This window comes from Macrotis lagotis, chromosome 7, assembly GCF_037893015.1.
Source record: "Macrotis lagotis isolate mMagLag1 chromosome 7, bilby.v1.9.chrom.fasta, whole genome shotgun sequence".
In the NCBI taxonomy this organism is placed as follows: domain Eukaryota; kingdom Metazoa; phylum Chordata; class Mammalia; order Peramelemorphia; family Peramelidae; genus Macrotis; species Macrotis lagotis.
In genome coordinates, this window is record NC_133664.1 from 185,236,621 (window position 1) to 185,258,878 (window position 22,258).

The 22,258-nt window shown below is 34.6% G+C and overlaps 1 protein-coding gene across 1 annotated transcript; it reads right to left on the reverse strand.

The window, feature by feature from the left end:
* Positions 1 to 13,541: 13,541 nt before the first annotated feature.
* Positions 13,542 to 22,154, reverse strand: LOC141493211 (putative GTP-binding protein 6). Its single transcript, XM_074194203.1, is given in 3 exon segments — positions 13,542 to 16,785; positions 16,787 to 17,334; positions 17,337 to 22,154. Coding segments are annotated over 3 exon segments (1,626 nt in total). The 5' UTR covers positions 18,007 to 22,154; the 3' UTR covers positions 13,542 to 16,377.
* Positions 22,155 to 22,258: the final 104 nt, after the last annotated feature.

Consider the following 22,258-nt stretch of genomic DNA (forward strand, 5'->3'; position numbering starts at 1 on the left):
CAACAAATAACTCTTTGGTTTAACTATATTGCTAGGGTTATAACCAAAAGAGTTAAAAAAATAGATTATAGTACTTTTTGCATTGGTGGGAAAAAAGGAACCTAAAGGGATGTCTATCAGTTGAGGAATGGTTGAGGCACAAAACTGTAATGGAATGTTTTTGTGAGGTAAGAAATGAGGAAATAGATAATTTCAGAGAGACAAAGGAAGACTAAGATTAATTGATGTAGAATGACATAAGCAGAACCAGAAGAACAGCTTCTATTTTGAAATCAAACAATTTTAGAAATTTTTATAAACAGATGAAAACTGAAGGAACATAATGAGAATACGTTATACAAAAACCAGGACACTATAAAAACAACTTCCAAGACAAGAAGTTGTTTATTCCTTAGAATGTTTCAGGAAGAGCCACAGATTTGGCTTTCAAATGTATATATTTTTTTCTTTTCCTTCCTCCTCTGTACATTCTTTTACTCTCTGTCCTCTTAACAAAAATTAAATTTCTCTCACCTACTTAAGGTCCTTTTCCCCCATGCCATACTTCCATTTTTTTTAAAGGGATTGTTTTTATTATCCCTAATAATCTGAAACATGTAAAGTTATTTATTGAGCTCTTTACCTTCTCTTCTATCAGCCTATCTGGGAACATAGATAGCAGTTATTTAACAGTGGAAGAAAAATAAACATTGCACATTCTATACAAGATATTGCAAAATTTATTCTGCTGTCTGTCTTGATTGAGATTCTCAACTTAACTTCTAAAATGTTTGTAATTATTTACAATCCCATGAGGGCCTCTTTAAGGCCTTAAGACCTTTAGCACCTTCCTTTTTTATTTTTCTGAAACTGTATCTACCCATCTCACCTAGGCTGGAAGTGCAACAATCTTTCACGGGTTCAATCCCATTGCTGATCGACATGGGCACTTTGAGCTGCTCTGTTCAGCACTGGGCCTCCTTGGATAATCTTATGACTCCTTGATCTGGAAGGTTCACCATATAGGTTCTGAATAAGCTGCAAACATTTGACCAGTTTAGCGTGCTGCAGTTCAAAACTCTTGAGCTTAAACTGGTACCATTTTCTGCCTTTCCAAAAGCAGAGCTACTGAAAATGATTAAAAGAATTTTTTTCCCCTCTCAGGTTGCTTCAAATTGAATGCTTTTCCTTCACTTTGTGTTTTTTTCTTTATCTTTTCCTCAGTTCCTCACAAAGTTCTCCCAAAATTCAGTTTCTGACCTTGCTTATCAGGTCCAAAGGCCTCAAAATGACCTTTGCAATTTCTTTTTCCTTCTTATTCAACTCAAGTCCTTGCCATTTCTTTTTTTTCCCCCTCAAAGACAGAAGTGAGATGGGGAAAAGCTTTTTTTTGATTTGCCTCATTTACTTGGCCTCTATCTTCTGAATGGTTTCCTTCCCTGTATTCACAAATCCACCAGAGATCTTCATTATTCCTTCATTTCCATCTTCTGAGAAAGTTCCTTGTCCAAAGTTCCTTGTCCTGTTCTGTGGGTTCATAGCATCACAGAAAAGAGATTCTTTGTTCTCATATAATGAATAATGGTATTTAGGGGTTAGCTGTTCTATAAAATTAAAGGATCATTCCTGTTACATCAAGAATTATACCTGGAAGGAACCTTATAGATAAACTATTTTATAGATGAGGAACCTGAGGTATGACCCTGTTTACAATAGCAAGGATGTTCAATTTGCAATCAGGTCAGTTGTGACTCCTGCTACTTAATACCTTACAAGAGGGGAAAGGAGTAGATGACCTCTGAGTTCCTTTCTAGCTTTAAGTCTATGATCTTTTTTCCACATTTACTACATAGATTTCAATAAGTCACAAATTTAGAACTGGATAAGTCACAAATTTAAAACTGGAGGGGATCTTAAAGGTCATCTAAACCATCCTCTCATTTTACAGTTGAAGAAACTGAATTCTGGAGAGTGGAGAGACTTGCCAGAGAACATAGGCAGTAACTGGGACCAGGTCATCTGACTACAAATTGGGTAATTTATGAATACTTGAGAGATTTCAGCATGTGGTCATACACAAAAGTTATACCAAACTAACTTCATTTTTTTTTATATTTAGTTATTAGGAAGAGACATGTGAAAGATATTGAGTCACTGTATTTGAACAAGATATTTACCAAAGTCTGGCATGATATCCTTGTTGAGAAGATGGAAAAATAGGGATAGATTCATAGTTGGTTTAAAAATTTTACTTCAAAAGATGTTCACTAATAATATATCAATATCAATCTGGATAGAAAAGTCTAGCAGGGGGCAGCTAGGTGGTGCATTGGATAGAACACTGGGCCTGGAGTCAGGAGGACCTGAGTACATATTCTGCCTCAGACACTTAATAATTACCTAACTGTGTGATCTTGGGCAAGTCACTTAACCCCATTGCCTTAAATAAATTTTAAAAAAAAGAAAAGTCTAGCAGACCACTGAGTCTATCCCTATACTGTTCAATATTTTTATGACTATCCTGGATAAAGACAAAGATTATATGCTTCTCAATTGTCAAAGTACATAAAGCTAGAAAAGATAAAAAGATTACCTTTAATATAGGTAAATATAAAATCCTACACTGGGTTCAAAGAAATAATACATAATCAAGATAGGAGAGAACCAACAACATTGTGAAGAAAACTTGTGGAATTTAGCCTTCAAGAAATTCAGTATGAGCAAACAATATAACTTTTCCTAAAACACCAATAAAATTTTATACTGCATTAATAAAAGTAAATTAACTAATAGTCTCACAACATGTGCACTAGTTAGACTATATTGAAAGAATTATTCATTTCTGAACATTATATTTTAAAAGGTAAGTTGACAAAGCTAGCTAGAATATTCATGGAGCACATTGATCAATATGGTGAAGGTCTGTGAATTCATATCCTATGAGCAGAATTTCAACTAAGAGTGGACATCAAAGGCAATAGGTAATGTAGACAGGTACTTAAGATACAGCACACAAGGGAAAAATTATGATAACTTTAAAAAATGTATTCTTTATAAATTTTTGAGTGCCATGAAATTCTGCTCTCTTTGGTACATGGATATTTATTTTATATTGTCATAATTTTATGGTAAAGGTTAAAATTTAGCTTCCTTTTAGGAAGTCTGTATGTTTGTGTTTGTTTGTGTGTGTGTGTGTGTGTGTGTGTGTGTGTGTGTGTGTGTGTGTTTGTGGTGTGTGCCTATAATGCCAACCCTGAGAGTTATATTTTCCCCCAGCTAGGACAAAAAGGAAACTAATGTGAAATGAGGACTGGAAGACAGGGTTTTTCTTTTGTACAATGGAAATTTTGGGAATTTCTGAACAGATGACAAAGAAACAGAGAGAGAGAGAGAGAGAGAGAGATGGAAATGCTTCCTGGGGAGAAATTAAGTGGCAATGTAACCTTGGTATCTGGTGGCAGGAATATCTGCAGTTACCTTTTCTCAAATCCTTTAGGTCTCCATGGTAGATCACAAAAGGTTTCTTCTAGAGAAACAATACAAGGAGTATGACTATGTTTTTGTTATTTTAAAACAGTATCTCTGGTACCTGTAACATACCAAGAGAAAAACAAGTACAAGAAACCATCCTCTTTGTCTTTCTTCAACTGGTTTGCATGGGTGGACTATAAATGTTTAGCAACTGACTTTTTAAAGCGGGGGTGAGGGAATATAAAAGTGACAGTTTTAAGTTTAATTTGCATTATTAGCAGTTTTTCATTCACTTTCTTAAATCTAGACAATCAACAAAACATTAAATCAAGCCCTGGTTTGTAGTATTTGCCAGTTTCTGAGTTGTTAACGTTCACACTGAAAATTCAATTATTGTTACTGAGACCCAGTTCCATATTATCTGCAGCATGCCCTTTGGATGGGAACAGTTGCCCATTTCTAATTATGCCCTTTAAAAAAATCTTTTAAGATGGCATTTGATAGACCTAATCTATTTTTCATTAACATTTTTGGTTGATCTTGTTAATTTCTTAGTGTCCCTTAGTTCATAGAATAGAACTTGGGACCATTAAAGAAGAATCAACTCACTCCATACCTCCTTTCTCCACCACCTAGCTCATTGTTTGGGGTTTTTGCTCCTTTACTAGTATACATGATCACTTTATTAGATAACTACACTTTCAAACTATAAACTTGGGAGCATTTAAAAATCTGCCTCATGAGATATGAGCCCAAAAGAATGATCTAAAGTATCATATTCTTTTTTAAGGCAAAAGTAATAACAGCTCTTATCTTTTTCTTGGTTGACATTTGAGTACAAACCTAGATAAACTTAATCATGGGATTATTGATGCTTATACTAGCTTCATTGGTAGCAGCTTATCCTGAAGAAAGGTATAGAGAAAGTGTTGGTTCAAGGAAGGAGAGAACATAATGTGAGATGATTTTTTGTAAACAGACTTAAAAACATCTCTTGGCAATTTTCTTCAGAGACACAGTATTCTTGCAACATTGATTATTTAAGTAAGCTGCTTGGTGGTTCTCTCTACCAATTGATTCCATAAACATTTTCTTTGCTGATGATATATCTTATTTATATAATCTAGTCTATTCAGTGAGTCAATAGTCTTCCAATGATTCTCTCTCTACAGCACCTTTCCTCATTTTCAGGACATTTTGATTAGGAGTTTACAAGAAAACCTGAATGGCTGGTGTGAAGGTTTTTTTGGTAAAGGTTTACATAAGATTTTTAAATTCATTTTCAAATTTTAAGAGAGACAGAGTGAGGGAATGGATAAAAAAGTAGGCCTAGGAGCCAAGAACATCTGAGTTCAAATCCAATCTTTGATTTTGCCACCCTGGGCAAGCCACTAAATATCTGTGTTCTAGGCAACTCTTTATGACTTTGAATTTCAGAGAAGATGCAGATGTGCACTAAGACAGGGAATTTTCTTACATAGGATTTCTTTATACCAATGGAATCATAGTCCTTTTCCTATCTATCCCTTTATATCTTTGTCTTGGTGGATAACAAAGAAATAATTTCCTGAAAGCTGCCCCAAGACTTCTGTGATATGAGTTATTAGATGTTTTATTTTATAATGAAAATATGCTCATTTAAAAGCCATCTTGTCCACCATTATTTTCAATTGCCATTGACTAGAAATCATCAACTAAAGGACCTTTGAGACATTTTTACTTTATATTTCAGGGCTGAGCTGAGTGCCATTAATAAAAAATATTTCTATTATTACTATTGCTCCTGTTTGAAGGAAAATGTGGGGGTTGGGGAGCAATCAAATCCAATCTGTTTTACAAACACTAAATCAAATGAAATCAAAGAGGAAACCCAAAGCTCCCAACTATATGACACTTTACTATTACTATCTTCTACCCAATTCTTTTTCTTTAGATTGCTGCCACTAAAATATTAAAGATAACTGCTGCCCCCTTGTGTAAGACTCTACATTTGCAGAAAAGAAGATCTTAGGGGACAAAAAGTATGGGCATTTTTTATGAAATTCAGAATGAATAACGAAATAAGAAAAAAAAAAGAAGGGATCAGTATACTTTTATCTAAACAGTAAGACTTTTTCATAAACTTATTAAAACATAAACACAAATGGTTAAAGTTATATATACTTGAAAATATCTACCTCCATTTTAAAGAAATTTTTACTTCTGTAATAATTTAATAAAAAATAGGCTTATTCTGTCTTTGCTAGTATCTACTGCATTCTCTTTATAATAATATAGCAGGAGAACTTTGGTTTTTGTTTCAGCCTTTGCATAGTCACATATTGATATGAATTCCTGCAAGTCATGGAGAGATTTCAGAATGGTTACATAGACTTAGGGGATTTGTAGCCTGTCCAGCTCAGAGAGATTGACTATTTCAGATTCTGAACTAGAATTAGTTTCTACCTTGGCAAGTGTTTTTGGATTAATAGTCTAGAGAGCAAGTTGAAGACACAGTCACAGTTATGATCAAGTTAGAGGAGGATAATGTTCAGTGTTCCAGCTTTCCACCAACATAGCAAATATTTTCATCCTTGGGGTGCAGAAAGATAACTATGGCCATCGTATGAAATATTTCCTTTGCTGGTGAACTTTGTGAAACCTACATGTAAGGAACAAGTGCAATTGAGGTTTCTTCTTGGGCCTTTGAAATGAGAGAGAGAGAGAGACAGAGAGAGAGACAGAGACAGAGAGAGAGACAGAAAGAGAGACACAGACAGAGACAGAGGCAGAGACAGACACAGAGATAGCAAATAGATATGAGTCTAATGTAGTAATTTATATTTCTAGTAAGGAAATGTACTTTAAAAATCTTTCTGCAACTTATAATCTTATGAGTTGAGGTATTGTAGATTCAATGATTTATTTAAGGTCACAGCCAGGATGCATTGAATTTAAGTCACCCTTAATCCACTTTAGTTCTTTGCAACATATTGCCTAATACCAAAATATAACCAAATTTATATTTATGCACTTGTGTCTTTTTGACCCTAGAAATGCTATGATTGATGCAGTCTCTACATGCCTCCATTGTTTGCCAAAAAGCTCACAAATTAATTTTCCATCCAAAGGTTTTTCTCAACCTTAGCAAATGGAAAGGTCCTGGCTCAAGGACTACTAAGTTTAGCTTCTCACCTCACGAACCTCGTGGATCCTAGATCTTAGAATCAGAGGAAATAACTAGACCCCTCATAGCCCAAATATGAGTGTGCCTCCTCCTTAAAAGTAAAGAAAAGTAAACATCCACTTTTGTGTTATTGCATTCCTTTAGGCCTCACTTTCCTAGCTCAAAGTCAGACTTAGGAAATTAGCACCAAATAAAAACATTCTGGAGTCCATCCATTTGAGACCATGGGGTAGCCAAATACCCGTTCTCCCAACCTCAGTCCACTAAATGTCCTTAAACATTTTGGCTTCAGATTTCAAAATTTGGGGTATGAGTTGTTTTTCATTAAGTGATGCAGCTGCTAACATCAAAAAAAGTGTTAATTTGTCAATAAATAAACATTTATTACATGTTTATGTGCCAGGTTGGTGCTGGGGATGGTTCTTGTCCTTTGTTATCAAACCGGACCAAAATGACGTTGCTATGTTTGATGAAAATGACAGTGTGTCTGACTGTGGCTGATCAGACTAATATGACCTCAGAATGCAGGTTGGGCACAAATAGTCCATGTGCATACTTGGCATGGGTACTCTAAACTTACACATGTCACTTTTCCTTTGAGCTGCTTCATTTCTTCCTTCCTTATAGAGTGCAGCCCCCTTACTGATGAGGGCATGCCATGCTGGTGGTCCTGTGCCAGTGTCTCCCATGCTGTACAACCAATTCTAAAGTTCTTCAATGAAATCTTCAGCGTGTCTCGGTGTTGCTTCTTCTGAACCCCGTATGAATGTTTGCCCTCTGTGAGTTCTTCACAAAATAGTTTTGTTTTGTTCTTTGACAAGGGTACATTTGGCATTATAATAACATATCCAGCCTCATCATAGTTGCACTTTCTGCAGTAATGTTGGAATGCTCAGCAGTTTGGCTTGAGAAAGGACCTCGGTGTCTAGTATTTTCTCCTGCCAGATGACTTTCAGAATCTTCCTAAATCTTAAATGAAAGCAATTCAGTTTCCTGATATGGAGCTGAAGAATGTCCAGGTTTCACAGGCATATAGCAATAAGGTCAACATAAAGGCTTTGTGGACCTCCAGTTTGGTAGTCAGTCTAATACTTCTCTCCTGTATTCTTTCAGAGTTCCACATATGGATGGTGTGGTGCTGGCTATGGAGCACCTGTGTGTTCTTGGTGTTAATTGTTAGATCAAAATTAGCACAAGCAGCAGAGAATCAATCCATACTTTGTTGCATCTCAGCTTCAGAGGTTGCATTGAGTGTACAATCATCTACAAACAGAAGATCATGCTCCAACACACCCTCCACTTTGGTCTTGGCTTATAGCCTTTTCAATTTAAAGTATTTGTCATCAGTGTGACAGATGACCTTGAGGCCATGTTCATCCTCATTGAAGGCATTTGATAGCATGGCTGAAAACATCATGCTAAAAAGTATGGGAGCAAGGACATAGCCTTCTTTTACTCCATTGCTAACTGGGAAATCTCGAGAGCATCGTCCACATCCAGAACCCAGGTATGCACACTAACATGAAATTGACACCCAATACTGAGGAATTTCTTCAGTCAACCAACTTTTGACATAATTTTCCATAAATCCTCGACTGACAGCATCAAAGGCTTATATGCCAGGTTGGTTTTGGGGGATACAAAGAAAATGAAACTGTCCCTGCCCACAGATACTTGCACCCAAGAATATGCAAAAATAAAGATTTTTGTTCGGGGGGGGCAACTAGCAATTGGGGACAGGGCAGGAAAGGCTTCATGTAGGGAATAGCACAAACTAAATTTTTTAAGCAAACTAATGATCTCAAAGGTGGAAATGGGGAGGGTGGTACACTCACAAAGTTCCACTAGTAGAAGACTTCATCACTTCTCTACCTGAAATATTGCAATAATCTTTCAGCTGGCCTCCTTACCTTAAATCTGTCCCCTCCACCCCAATTCATTCTACACTCAGTTGTCAGTGTGATTTTCCTAAGGTATGGGTCTGATCTTGTTACCCTTCTCCAACTCAATAAATTCCAGCAACTCCTTTTCACCTCTAGGTTCAAATATGAATTTCCCTGTTCAAGATTCCAAGTTTTGCGTAACCTAGACCCTACCTATCTTTCTACTAGTAAATGTAAAAAAAAATTTGATTTAAATAAAAAAGGAAATACATTATAGTGATTGTCATTTTGCACCGTAACTAAAGCACTACTTTTAATTTAAAGGAACATGCTCTTTAATGTGTTAAATTTTTGCAACTTTAGATTAGAAAAATCATTTCATATTTTTATTCAAAATAATTCTTCAGATTTAAGTACCAAGAGAAGACTATTTATAGGGCTATTAAAGAAAATAAAATAGACTATGCATTTAAAATCAAGTTAACTTACTCCTCAGAACTCATTTGAAATAGCCTCATATTCAGCATAGTATTATTTTAAATGAACCATCACATTGCATTTTAAAGAATTCAAAGGAGTATTGGAATTTTAGTGTACAGTCCATGTGCTCCTTTATAATCCATGAAAAGACTTTGTGATGTCCAGCAATAACCTGTTTCTATTAGAAATTGTACTCACTAATGGCCTATGACTTTTTAGTGTTGAATTTTTATGTTATCTGAGAGAAAATGATATTCATTCAAAAAGAATAATGAGTAAAATGAGAAAAAAGTTGAAATTCCCCTGGCCTCACCAGATATGTAGACAGTCACTATTTCAAATTATACATTAGCAAGCTGGGTAGCCTCATCCCCCATGCTGAATTCTAGGAGCAACACTGTGAACTTGAAGTGATCTACAACTATTGGCTCAATTCCCTTGAGATAGGATCAGAGGCTGCCAGGGTTTCCTCTTCCTTCCTTTCCTGCCTCCCACCACTTGAATTAAGCTAGTTTCCCCCCCTAAAAAAGGTGACACAGGAACTTTGACCTAGGATTAGGACAAGGCTCAGGCTGTGACATATCAACTTCCTGATAACCTTTGACCATATTGATATGTCTTCCTACATAGGGCTAGGCTCTTCAGACTTGGCTGATGTCAGAATCAACATATATTGTCCTGTTGACCAGAAACTTTTTCATATGGAGATAAATGGGGCCACATCTATGGAAGCTAACTTCTACCGAATCTTTGTTGAATATTCTATGGAGGATTAAGTAAACTTTCTTCTGTTAACTGCTCAGTGGTCTAACAGTACCTCATTTCATCCCAACATCAAATTTAAACTAACTGGCTGCTGACTTGTGTTATGCCTAATTCTAAAAATCGTATTGCAGTTTATTTTCCCTAATATCAATTGCCAGTTATTAGTTTTCCAATAAGAGTTGATGCATAATGTCTCCTCTATATTGATGAAAGAACAAACATTTATTAAATACTTATCATATACATGCAAAGCATTGTGGTAAGAGTTGAGAAGATGAGTGGAAAAATAAGACATTCCCTACTTACAAGTAGCTCACATTCTAATAGGGTACACAACATATAAGGAAGATTTCAGCTGTTGAGTCCAAAGGAAAGGCTCCATGATTTTTAGACTAATGTCAAATAGCTTCTTACAAAGGAATATTTATTTCAAAATATAACAAGAACAAAAGTACCCTTCATCCTAGATATATTTTCCCCTCTTACATCCAAATCCCTGGAAAGAGTAGGAACTACAAACATTTTTTCCTGTCATCAAATTGACAGAAGCATATCAAGATGTTCCCTTGCTTGAAGGATGCTACTAGGTCAATCCAAAGATAGAGAGAATTATGTAAGATACCTTTCAGAAAGGCAGAGACAGAGACTAGAGAAAGAAGAGGAAGGGAGAAGAGAGAGACAAAGGAAGGAGGGAAAGAGAGAAATGAGATGAAAAATTGGGTAGCAAATAAAACTTCTGATCTGAAAGAAAATAGTTTTACATATGTGATTAAGAAGTATCTAGATGTTAAAATATACAGAGAACTGAGTCAAATTTTCAAAAAAACAAGCCATTCCCCAATTGACAAATGGTCAAAGGATATGCAAAGGCAATTTACAGCTGAGGAAATCAAAGAAATCCATAGTTATAGGAAAAATTGCTCCAAATCATTACTTATTAGAGAAATGCAAATTAAAGCATCTCTGAGATACCACCTTCAACCTCTCAGACTGGCCAATATGACCAGAAAGGACAATGATCAATGTTGGAAGGGATGTGGGAAATCTGTAACACTAATACATTGTTGGTGGAGCTGTGAAGTCATCCAACCTTTCTGGAGAGCAATTTGGAACTATGCACAAAGGGCAACAAAAATGTACATACCCTTTGACCCAGCAATACCACTACTGTCCTGAAGAGATGATAAAAAAGGGTAAAAACATCACTTGTACAAAAATATTTATAGCAGCCCTGTTTGTGGTGGCAAAAAATTGGGAATTAAGTGAATGTCCTTCAATTGAGGAATGGCTTAGCAAACTGTGGTATATGTATGTCATGGAACACTATTGTTCTATTAGAAACCAAGAGGGATGGGAATTCAGAGAAGCCTGGAAGGATTTGCATGAACTGATGCTGAGCAAGATGAGCAGAACCCAGAAAAACATTGTATACCCTAGTAACATGATCAACCCTGATGGACTTGCTCATCCCTTCAGTGAAACAACCAGGGACAATTTTGAGCTATCTGCAATGGAGAATACATCTGTATCCAGAGAAAGAATTATGGACTTTGAGCAAAGATCGAAGACTATTACTGTCAAATTAGGAAAAAAAGTTATATTATTATGTAATTTTACTATCTCATACTTGATTTTTCTTCCTTAAGGATATGATATCTTTGTCATCACATTCAACTGAGATTAATGTATAACATGGAACCAATGTAAACATTAACAGAATGCTTTCTGTGGGGGGTGGGGGGAGGGAAGCAAGAATGGGGGGAAAATTGTAAAACTCAAATAAAATCTTTCTTTAAAAAAAAAGAAGTAGGGGGTGGCTAGGTGGTGTAGTGGATAAAGCACCGGCCTTGGAGTCAGGAGTACCTGGGTTCAAATCTGGTCTCAGACACTTAATAATTACCTAGCTGTGTGGCTTTGGGCAAGCCACTTAACCCCATTTGCCTTGCAAAAAAAAAAACCCTAAAAAAACAAATAAAGAAAGAAAGAAGTATCTAGATGTTAAGAAACATGTAAGTATGAAAGCTGAGGGAAAAGAGGGATAAAAAAATCTTTCCCTCCAATCGTATATCATCTGAAAATTTTAATAGCTAACTCTGGCTTACTTTTTGGAAAAGTCTAACCACAAATTTTAAAAATTGAATAAAATGTAATAAAACTACAAAGATTGGGGGGAAAGCAACTGTGTGTATATTTGCATGTGTATGTTTCCAGCAAAGCAACTAAGAATATAAAGTATAGATGACTTTGGAATAAACTAATTAAAAATATTTTCTCTTCAATGCAAAGGAACAAAAAATAAGGGAGTTTTCAGCTAAAGATTCAAAACAGAAGTGGAAAAAGTACAGCTATTCTCTTTAGCAATGATATCACAATCATTTCCTAAAATAAATTAAGGGTTATGAAAAGATCTACTGTAATTATAATTTGAGTCTGTTCTGGACCTAAGTTTTTTGATTGGATAGATTTCTGATAAAATTAATTTGAAAAAAGAGTCTAAAATTAAAGAAGAGGAAAAGTTAAAATTATAGATATTAAGACAAAAAGGGGAAAGAAATTAAACATTTCTATAGTACCTACTATATGACAGGAACTTTTCAAACATATCTCATTTGATTCTCAAAACAATTGGAAGAAATAGGTATTATTATTAGTAGTAGTAGTATGCCAATTTTACAGTTAGGGAAACTAAGACAAATAAAGGTTAGGTGACTTGCCCAGGGTCATAGAGTTGGTATCTACTAAAATTCAGCTAAATTTTCCCTAACTCCAGGTCCAGTGCTCTCTCCACTGTATCACCTAGCTACTTCCCAATTTCCATTAGTAAAAAAAATGAAAAAATCAATAATATATGAAAATTACTAATCAAAACAGCAAAGGACATAGGCTGATCAGGTAATGGAAAGCTGAGATTGACCCTGACCCTATTTTAGTTGATTTATGTCTTAATTTTCAAAAGATCGTTATCTAGTCCTTATATATTGTTCCATCTCTTCTGGCTTTTAAGTTTTTAGACAATGTCTGGGAAGAGAAATAAAGAGAATTTAAGTTAATAGGTAAAAATTATTTTCCAATTTTTTATGTTATACTTAACCCTCTATATAAGTGACTTTATTTTTTAATTTTTAATTTAATTTTTTAATTTTAATTTTTATTTTTATTCTGAAATCAATAAGCACCAAATAGGATATACATTTGCATGCACATAGTAGGGCAGATAAAGAGGATTGTACATAAAACTACTGGTCTCTATTATGGAGTTTACTTTTCTTTTAAAGTATATAATAAATTCAACCTCTATTCTGTATCCTTATCTGTCCTTTCTCTGCCTTTTTTTAATAGGACATAGGCAGGTCTTCATCATATTGTACGAATCACCTTTAGCTTTGTTATGAAAACACATGGTTAGGAGTTGAACAGAATAGGTAGGTATGAAAAGGCTATGATCCACAGAATGGAATGAATATTTAAATTTAAATATTTAGAATTTTATGCTATGATACATCTCTTTTAAGTGCTTATAGCTCATCAGGGACCATAGAAACATAATGCTGAAATATTAGGAACTGATGCTAGTTGAAATTTCAATGGATATGAGCCAATGCCCAATAGGTGGCAGCAACGAGAATAGGGCTAAGAAAAAGCACCAGTTAATAGAAGAGATCAGTGGAGAGTGGAGAATATGATGATTTCACCTTGATTCAGCAATGATTTTGATGCAGATGCTTCTCAGTTATATATATATATATATATATATATATATATATATATATATATATATATATATAAATATACCCAGCCCAAACCTCTCTCCTGAGCTCCAATCTCATATCATCAACCATCTCTTGGGCACTTTGAACTAAATATCCCAGAGGCATCTCAAACTCAAAATGTCCAATTGAGAACTTATCTTTGCTTCCCAATCCTCTTCTCTTCCAAACTTCCCTCACGTGCACAACATCCTTTTCCCAGTCACTCAGATTTACAATCTCAACTGCACTCACTTCACAAATTCAATCTATTGCTGTCTTGTCCATTCTGCCTTCACAAAATGTTTTTTTTTTGTATAGTCTCCTCTACCCTCACAGCCAGCAAACTGGTGTAGATATTCATCACCTCACACTTGGAATTACTACAATAGTCTTCTGGTTAGTCTTCCTATCCCAAGTTTCTCCTAACTCAAGCAACTCTTATCATATAGCCTCCTTAATTCTGTGGCTCCCTATTACATGTAGAATCTTGCAGATTCTTGCAGAATAAAGCCCTACATAAGGGGCGGCTAGGTGGTGCAGTAGATAAAGCACCAGCCCTGGAGTCAGGAGTACCTGGGTTCAAATCCAGTCTCAGACATTTAATAATTACCTAGCTGTGAGGCCTTGGGCAAGCCACTTAACCCCATTTGCCTTGCAAAAAAAAAAAAAAAAACAGAATAAAGCTCTACAGAAATCCTTTCACCACTCTGCTTTTTTTCTCTTGGATATTACACTTTATTTCCATTTATATGCTCTATGATTCATTCAGTGGCAACGGCCTTGCTATTTCTTGTACATGATACTCCTTTCTCTTGAGTCTTTTCAGTGCCTTCTCCCTAATGCTCTACCTCCTCACTTAAATCCAGTGGTTTCTTTCAAAACTTGGCTCAGATCCCATCTTCTTCAGGAGGTCTTTCTAGGTCCCAACCTCTTTTACTAGTACCTTCCCTCTTTAGGTTATTTTTCCTCTATTCTGTATCTTTTGTACATTGTCTCTTCCATTATGTGAGCTCGTTGAGTGTATTCTTTTCTTTGTATCCTCAGTGTCTAGCACAGTGTCTGGTACATAGTAAATACTTAAAATACTAGTGAGTATGACCAGAAGACATCAAAATAAATTGAACTTTTAACTCATTTTCCCTTACCATATGTGTTCCCTGCTTATGGCTATCTCCTATTCTCAGATGATCCCTATGTATGTCCATTTTTCCCAATGAGATGTCTTTATGAACATATTACCTAGTTTTATGGAGCAAAATACTTTTATGCTATTTAACATTAAGTAATTTTGATTTTAATTAATTGTATCTTTCAACAGAATAATAAAAATTAACTTATTGGAATGAATGCATGAGCTGTGAATTTAAGGGAATGTGAACCCTCAGAATATCATGAACTTTTAAATACTCAAAAATAATCATCATATAGCCCCATATGCTGTATCAAGTTCTTAAGCATTCTAAGTTCTTTCAATACATCCTCACACAGTATGGAGTCAAAGCTCTTTACCCTTCTGGATAACCTCTTCTGGACATTCTCTTTCCCAAACTATGGTACCCATTGCCAGTCATGTTTTCATCTATGCTGTTGTGAATCCCTTCTGCACATTCTAGATCTCTAGAAACCAAATCCTGGAGGATTTAATCTTTTCACCTTTGGAATTTCTGCCTTGTGACCCAGGCATCTTAACTGGTGAGTGCAAATTTCCTCGCCCCATTATATCCAAATGGCTCTCTGACATGTTTCTCATCCCTTCCAATTTTTTGTCCTATACTCTGTTGCTGCACATGCATAGCTCGTCTTTTTTTTTTTTTTTTTTTGCCTCTGCTCTCTATCTTTTGTCCTAATAATTAAGTCATTGGTCCTGGAAAGGTGATGTCATCTGATTCTATTCACCATCCTCCTGACTTACTATCTTTTGCTGGCTACCACTTTCCTATGTGTAGTTTCTTCAATGATAATGAATAACTATTAGTGTTAAGTCAAAGTGTTTGACATATAAAGAGTTAATAAATGCTATTTATTCATTCATTTATAATATAATACCCCATTTATAATACAAATTGCCATCTAATTATATCTTTTTCTTGTATTTATGAAATTGATATTTTTGAACTCAAGTTTATGGCTTTAAATTTTTTGCTATTCGGTCATTTTAGTCATGTCTGATTCTTTGTTGGTCCCATTTGGATTTTCTTGGCAAAGATACCAGAATGGTTTGCCATTTCCTTCTTCAATTTAGTTTAAAGATGAGGAAATGGGGCAAATGGGGGCAGGTGACTTGTTTTAGGTCACAAAGCTAGTAATTGTCTGAAGTCAGATTAGAACTCAAAAAGATTGGTCTTCCTGACTCTAGGTCTGGTACTCCATATAACTCCTATCTTTTGATAATAGTATAAAAAGATTTAGTAATGTTTGGCTAAAGCCTAGGTAAAACTATTTGCAGTATTTCCTTGATCCACTGGTTTAGTAATGATGTCAAAAAAGAAAAAAGAAAAGATTAATCTGGCATGACCTATTCTTGATGTCATGTAAAACTCTTTGTGATGTGATCACTACTTACTTTTCTAAATGCTAAGTATTCTTTTTTTTTAATATAAATATTTATTTACAGATAAACAAATGAAGGCAGCACTCAGGATCTAACAAATTTCTGTAATTGAAAGGTGATTCAACCAGTGTAATTTTTATCTAAATAGAGCAACTCATAATTAACATAATCTGATATCCATTTTCAAGGTGAGCTTGCTGTCACTGTCACTTCACATAGCAGGAAACATATCTTAAATGTGAAGCAGAATGGAGTAACTATTTTGGTATTTAGGCAGCATTCCTTAAGAATGCTTAAAACACTGAATTATTCCATAATATAATAAATACATTATTATGTTGGAAAGAGTTTTTTAAACTTGCCATAAGCTGAATTACTTATGATGACTTTTACATTGGCTGTTCCATCCTCAGGTATAACATCAACCTCCTGTACAGTTGCTTCTTTATAAAGCCAGCTTAGCTGAGCTCCTTCCAGCTTAATTTTAAGAGTGAGAAGCTTTTTTCCGGTTGCTTTCAGAACTGCACTTTCTATTTCTGCTTTCAGTTTTTCCAATCCATGACCAAGAAGTGCAGAAATGGTTATAGAATTTGGTTCTATAGGTTCATACCGTTCTACTAAATCCACCTTGCTGTGAACTTCTATAATTGAACCTAGTAACTGGTTTGATAGATTCAGATTCTTTAGAACAGACAAAACGCTTGCTTTCTGGAGGTCAGTTTCTGGGTGACTGATGTCCCTTCACGTGGATGATTCCCTCTGAGTAAGCAACATCTTCTAGTGTAGCTGAAAAGGACTCAATGAGTTCATGAGGAAGTTGGGAAAGAAATCCAATGGTGTCTACATAAACAACAGTCATATGGGAAGGCAAAGATCCAGAATGGGCTGTAATATCCAGAGTAGCAAATAATTGATCACGTGGATGAACTGCTGCATCCCCAGTCAGAGCTTTGATTAAAGTGGTTTTTCCACAATTTGTGTATCCCATTACAGAAATAATGGGTAGCTCACGCTTCTTACGTTGACTTCTGAGATGATGTCTTCTTTTCTTAAGCTTCTCCAGGGCCTTCTTAATTTTTATTTCTTTCTCTTTTAACACACGTTGTTGTATTTGCATGAATGTTTCTCCTGATCCCATGATATATCGAGAGCCACCACCTTGTTGATCTAATTGAGCAACTTCATTTTTCAGATTTGACCTGAGAAGAGGAATTTCAGCCAGAGCAATCTGAAGTTTAGCTTCCTTAGTCATAGCATTGCAGTGGAAAATATGAAGAACAATTGTGAATCGTCAAATACTTCTACTCCCCAGGCAGCTTCGAGTTCTTTCTTTGTTGGTGGATTCATTCTTTCTACATTCAGGAAGACAGAAGTTATTTGTGGTGATCCTCTAATTTTTTCTGTCAGAAGGTCAAAATTTCCTTTGCCAAAAACCAGTTTCTTGTCTGGGGCTTTTGTTGATACAATCATGGTCTCTTCCACTGACCAGTTTATCAAAGTATGCACTAGAGCTTTTGCCTCAGCCACCTGATGTTCAGCTCGGGTCAGAGTCGGCTTCTTGGCTCCCCATTTGACGTCCGGGTGCAGCAAGAACACGCGCTGGGCTCCCAGGGGCAGCAAGGGCTCCCGCTCCAGCAGCGCCTCCTCCTCCTCTCCTGCTTCATCCTCTTCCTCTCCGCGGCCTCCCCCACTCGCCGCCCCTCCCCCAGGCCCAGTAAGCAACCTGCCCCGGGCCGGACCCCGGCCGCCCCAGGTGGAGAGCGCGCCCACACGGTGATGCCGGGCAGCTCTAAGTATTCTTTTAATAATAAATTCTAGAATTTTCTCAGCTATCAAAGTTGCTTGTAAGGGAATGCAACTTCTGCTGAGCACCATTTTTTCTGAGCATCCATTATTTTTAAGACATTTAACTTTGTAATGGATTTCTTTCAGGGTCAAAACCTGAGCTAATTTTGGACTCATAAAAGTCTTTAAAGACTCCAGTAAATAAAACACATGAAAGAAATGCTTAGTTTTATTATGTGGTCAGTTTGGGCTATAGGCTAATTTCTCTTGCAGCATATTTACTTCTTGATCTTTTCATTTCTTGTTCAAGATGAGAAATACCACATAATTTAAAATGGTGATTCTAATTCTCTTGAAGTCCTTGTAAAATTTCCCTCTGTGCAACTGAAAACTGTGAAATTCTTTGAGTATATTTTAGACTGGGCTGAATTTGGGCTCTCTATCAGGTGCTGTTATTTAGTCTTCTATTTCTTATATAATTACCGAAAATAAGGACTTCATTTCTTTATCTTTTGGAGAAAAATAAATTAGTGGTTAGGAGGTCTTTTGAGACTCTATTATATTTTTAAGATCCATAAATAATTTCAGTTATGATAGTCTTTTGATTTTGTTTAGTTAATTGTTCTAAGAGATACCATTGCATAGTGGATAGAGGTTTGGGTTTGTTATCTGGAAGATTAGGGTTTAATTTATGCCTCTAATGCGTAATATATGATCATGGATAAAGCACAACTTCTGTGTTTTATAAACTCTTTGATGTCAGCTTTAGAAGAGAGAAATTTCACACAAATAAAAATTGCAGGTCAACATTAATCCCATTAAGTTTCATTCATAAGTCTGTTTTTCCATTGATTCTAATTCCATTTTTATAGATGTCCAATCTTGTTCCTTAGTTTCTCTGAGATTAGAAATTACTCTGAAAACTCTGAAAATGAATTCATTATGTTTTTATGTTTGTCTATTTTATCTTACCACATTTATTGTTTGGGAACTTTTTAAAATATTTTTTTCTTTTCAGTAAGATTATCCTTCTGTAGAAATTTCTTTGTATGTGTACATTATGTAGTTATTGGGTTTCTTAACTGATATAGAAGAAAATGGTGGCAACAGCTTGGCAAAGCATATATAGAGCTGGGCTTCAAATCATAAAGACTGCGGTTCATATATTGACTCTGATATTTCCTAGGATATATAATCCTAAATCACTGTCTTGGACTTATCTAAAAGTCATTAATAAATGCTGATTTTGTGTTGGTGGTGTGTTCCCACTCCATATGTGGTGGTGTATCCCACTCTAGGTATTCCATACAAAGTCAAAAATCATTTGTGTATAGGAAAGCTGGATTCAAACACTTGCACTCAATTTTGTTCCTCCTCTGAACTTCATACTTCTATCTTTGCTTTTAGCACTTATTTCCAGACATATAACTACTTTAATTCATCCCATGATCTAGGTAAAGCATATAATCAATGATAAGAACATTCACATTAAAAACAAAACCTTTTTATGATTATCCATTGTAATCAATAAAATTCTAGGAGTACATTGTAGGGGGAAAAAGTAAGAATTTTAACCTGGGCATTTATAGAATCTGTTTCAGTTGGGAGATTAGAGGGGATGAGTGTTCAGTATAGAAATATCCTATCACAAATCTCACTTCAATTGAAAAAGTAGGCTTTGACATTTCTCTCAATAGAGGAAAAAGATATTTTCAGCATGATTATTATATTGAGAAAAAAATTGTAACTTTATAATCAAGATATGCATTGCTAGGTCTTTATTACAACTAAAACTGTGCAATATATTTCAAGAAACCACAAATAATAAAACCCCAATTAGTCATGGGAATTTATTATATAGGAGAATATCAGATATTTATCCTTAGTTTTTTAGCATTAACAATTCATGATAATAATCAGAAAATATACATTTTTGAAATGACAGTCAAAGGAAAAGAATAATTACATATAGGACAGATTACAGAAAGGTGATTTGTATTTAAGCAAAGCAGCATGAAAAAGCTGTTTTCCTGTATTCACAATCAGTGAACATGGCATTTTCTGTGTAAAGCAGCAGCAAATAAAATCTTCTAATCAAGTACCTTATAGTAAAAAAAAAAAAAGAGGAATATGAGAAATTATATTTCCGGCGGATACCATGTCTGGTTGTAAACCTATTTTAAATTCTTTCCCCTTTTCCTATACATATATATATATATAGATAGATAGATATATTTATTACATGTATATATTTTATTGCCATTATATCTCTGCTGGTTTAACATAATATACTAAATAGTTATCTGCATTTATTTTGGTTTCTAAAAATATATAAAATGCATTGAAACAGCTACTGCAGCTTTCAAGCAATCGCTGTATTAGCATTGAAAGCTTCATTCTGAAAACATAAAGCAGTAATACTGAATAAATAGTGATTGTTTTATCTTCTCCATACAGCTGATGGCCTTTATTCAAAATGTTAAAATACTGTAGCAAATAGTATAAACATGCAATGTTTTTTTTTTAAAATGGACAGAATATAAAAGTAACACTTTGCTATTTTAATACAATATAGGTTGTCATAAACAACTTGGGGGGGGGATATGAAAATCATTTTATTTACATAGGTATTTAAGGCCAAATTATGTAAAAGTAAAGAACACTATAAATTTGTCAATTGTCCTATTTCCTCTGCATCCTCTGAAATAAAGTTTTAGATTTCAGATCTATCATAGTTCTAAACCTGGTATGCTGTTTATATCATTTTATCTAAAAATCATTTATTCTTATTCACAAAGAAAATTAGTTTTTAATGCAATTACCATATTTCTTTCTTAAACCCATTTCTAACTTTAATCCATCATCCCATTATTCCTTTTTTAGTTTTTTCACTTAAAAGTAAATTACATTTTTTTCACTCACATGACCTACTGATCATTAGAACTGATGAACTTGGAATTTACACGTTCAACTTTTGTTAGTACAACTGAAATTACACATTTGTCCCTTGTGCATTGAAAGGAAAAGCAGATGCTGGTGAACTAAAATCTCTTATAAGCACAACAAAACCACTTAGGCACATGTGTTGGCAATTTTCACTGAATAAGGGACACTCAAAGGCAAGTGTGCCAATGCTTTTTCAATTTAGTCTTTAGTAAAAAAGATCTTGTAGTGCCCTCCTTCTGGAAGTTTTAGTAAAACATAAATCTGAAGGCGATCAATAGTATTAAAATATTGTATAATATTAAATAGCCAGATAATATAAAAAGCCTCTAAACATAAATTCTATAATCTATATTATTCAAGTTTATAAAGTTGTAGGCTTTTTTTTTTCAATTAGAGCCAGACACAGTCATTTGTATTCAGTGGGCTTGGGATCCAAAGCTTCAGATTATCTAGGAAAATGGATTATTGCTACCTCCTTTCCTCTTTACACTTTAGAAGAATGTCTCCTTATATTTGGTGAACCATGAGGCAGATTTAAATACATGGTTACTCAATGCTTTCTATTTACTATACAGATAGGATCATTGATATTTCTAAGGTTAACAAGAGTTTCATGTCCAGCTTTCCAAAAGTCTCACAAGTTTCCCTTTTCTTTGCAATTCTTAAAAAATAAGCAATCTCTATACATTCTTTCACTACTTTCAGAATATGTTCAAATTACATCTTGTATTCAAGCATAGTACAGTTAATAATCAAGAAGATTCTTCCTTGTGAATAAGAGGTCCCTAAATAAAAAATAGTAAGGCATATATTTGGGTAAACATCTTCCAATATTTTTGTTGAAATATAGTCCCCAAATAATGACTTTTAAAATACCCCCGATTTTCAAATAAAAAAAAAAAAGATAATCATGTAAACTGAGTACAAAATTGTGAAGACCCAAACAATGTCCAGGTTATTCACAAAAATAGAGAGATATGAACCAACTGTTTTCAGTAATAGTGACAAATATCAGATATAAGCATTTTGATTCATTTTGGGGAGGTAGATGCTAAGGAGAAGATTTTGACACTTTCCGATTTATCTGAATCATTGAAAATAATTTTGCTTCAATGATTTAATTTTACTGGAAAGAATCAATAAAGAACCTATGTATATGAAAGACCTTTTTCACCTTTTTTTCAATTGTCCTATTCATGATATCAAAGAAAATTTGAATATTTAAAAATTTTAAATCTTAAAGATCCAAACTTCCCTGCATGAACAGGCCAAAGTCTGTTTACTGTTTAAAAAACAACACCAAAAAAAGTTTTTGTTTTCTTGAGAAAATAGAACAGAGTGCATATTTTCCAGATTTAAAAAAAATTCATTTGTTTTTAGATTAAAGCTTTATATGAAATGCTGGATTTTGGTCATAAGGGAATGTAAAAGTGCTAACAAGTAACATACATTAGGATATTAGTTGTGAATTTTAGGAGGTTGT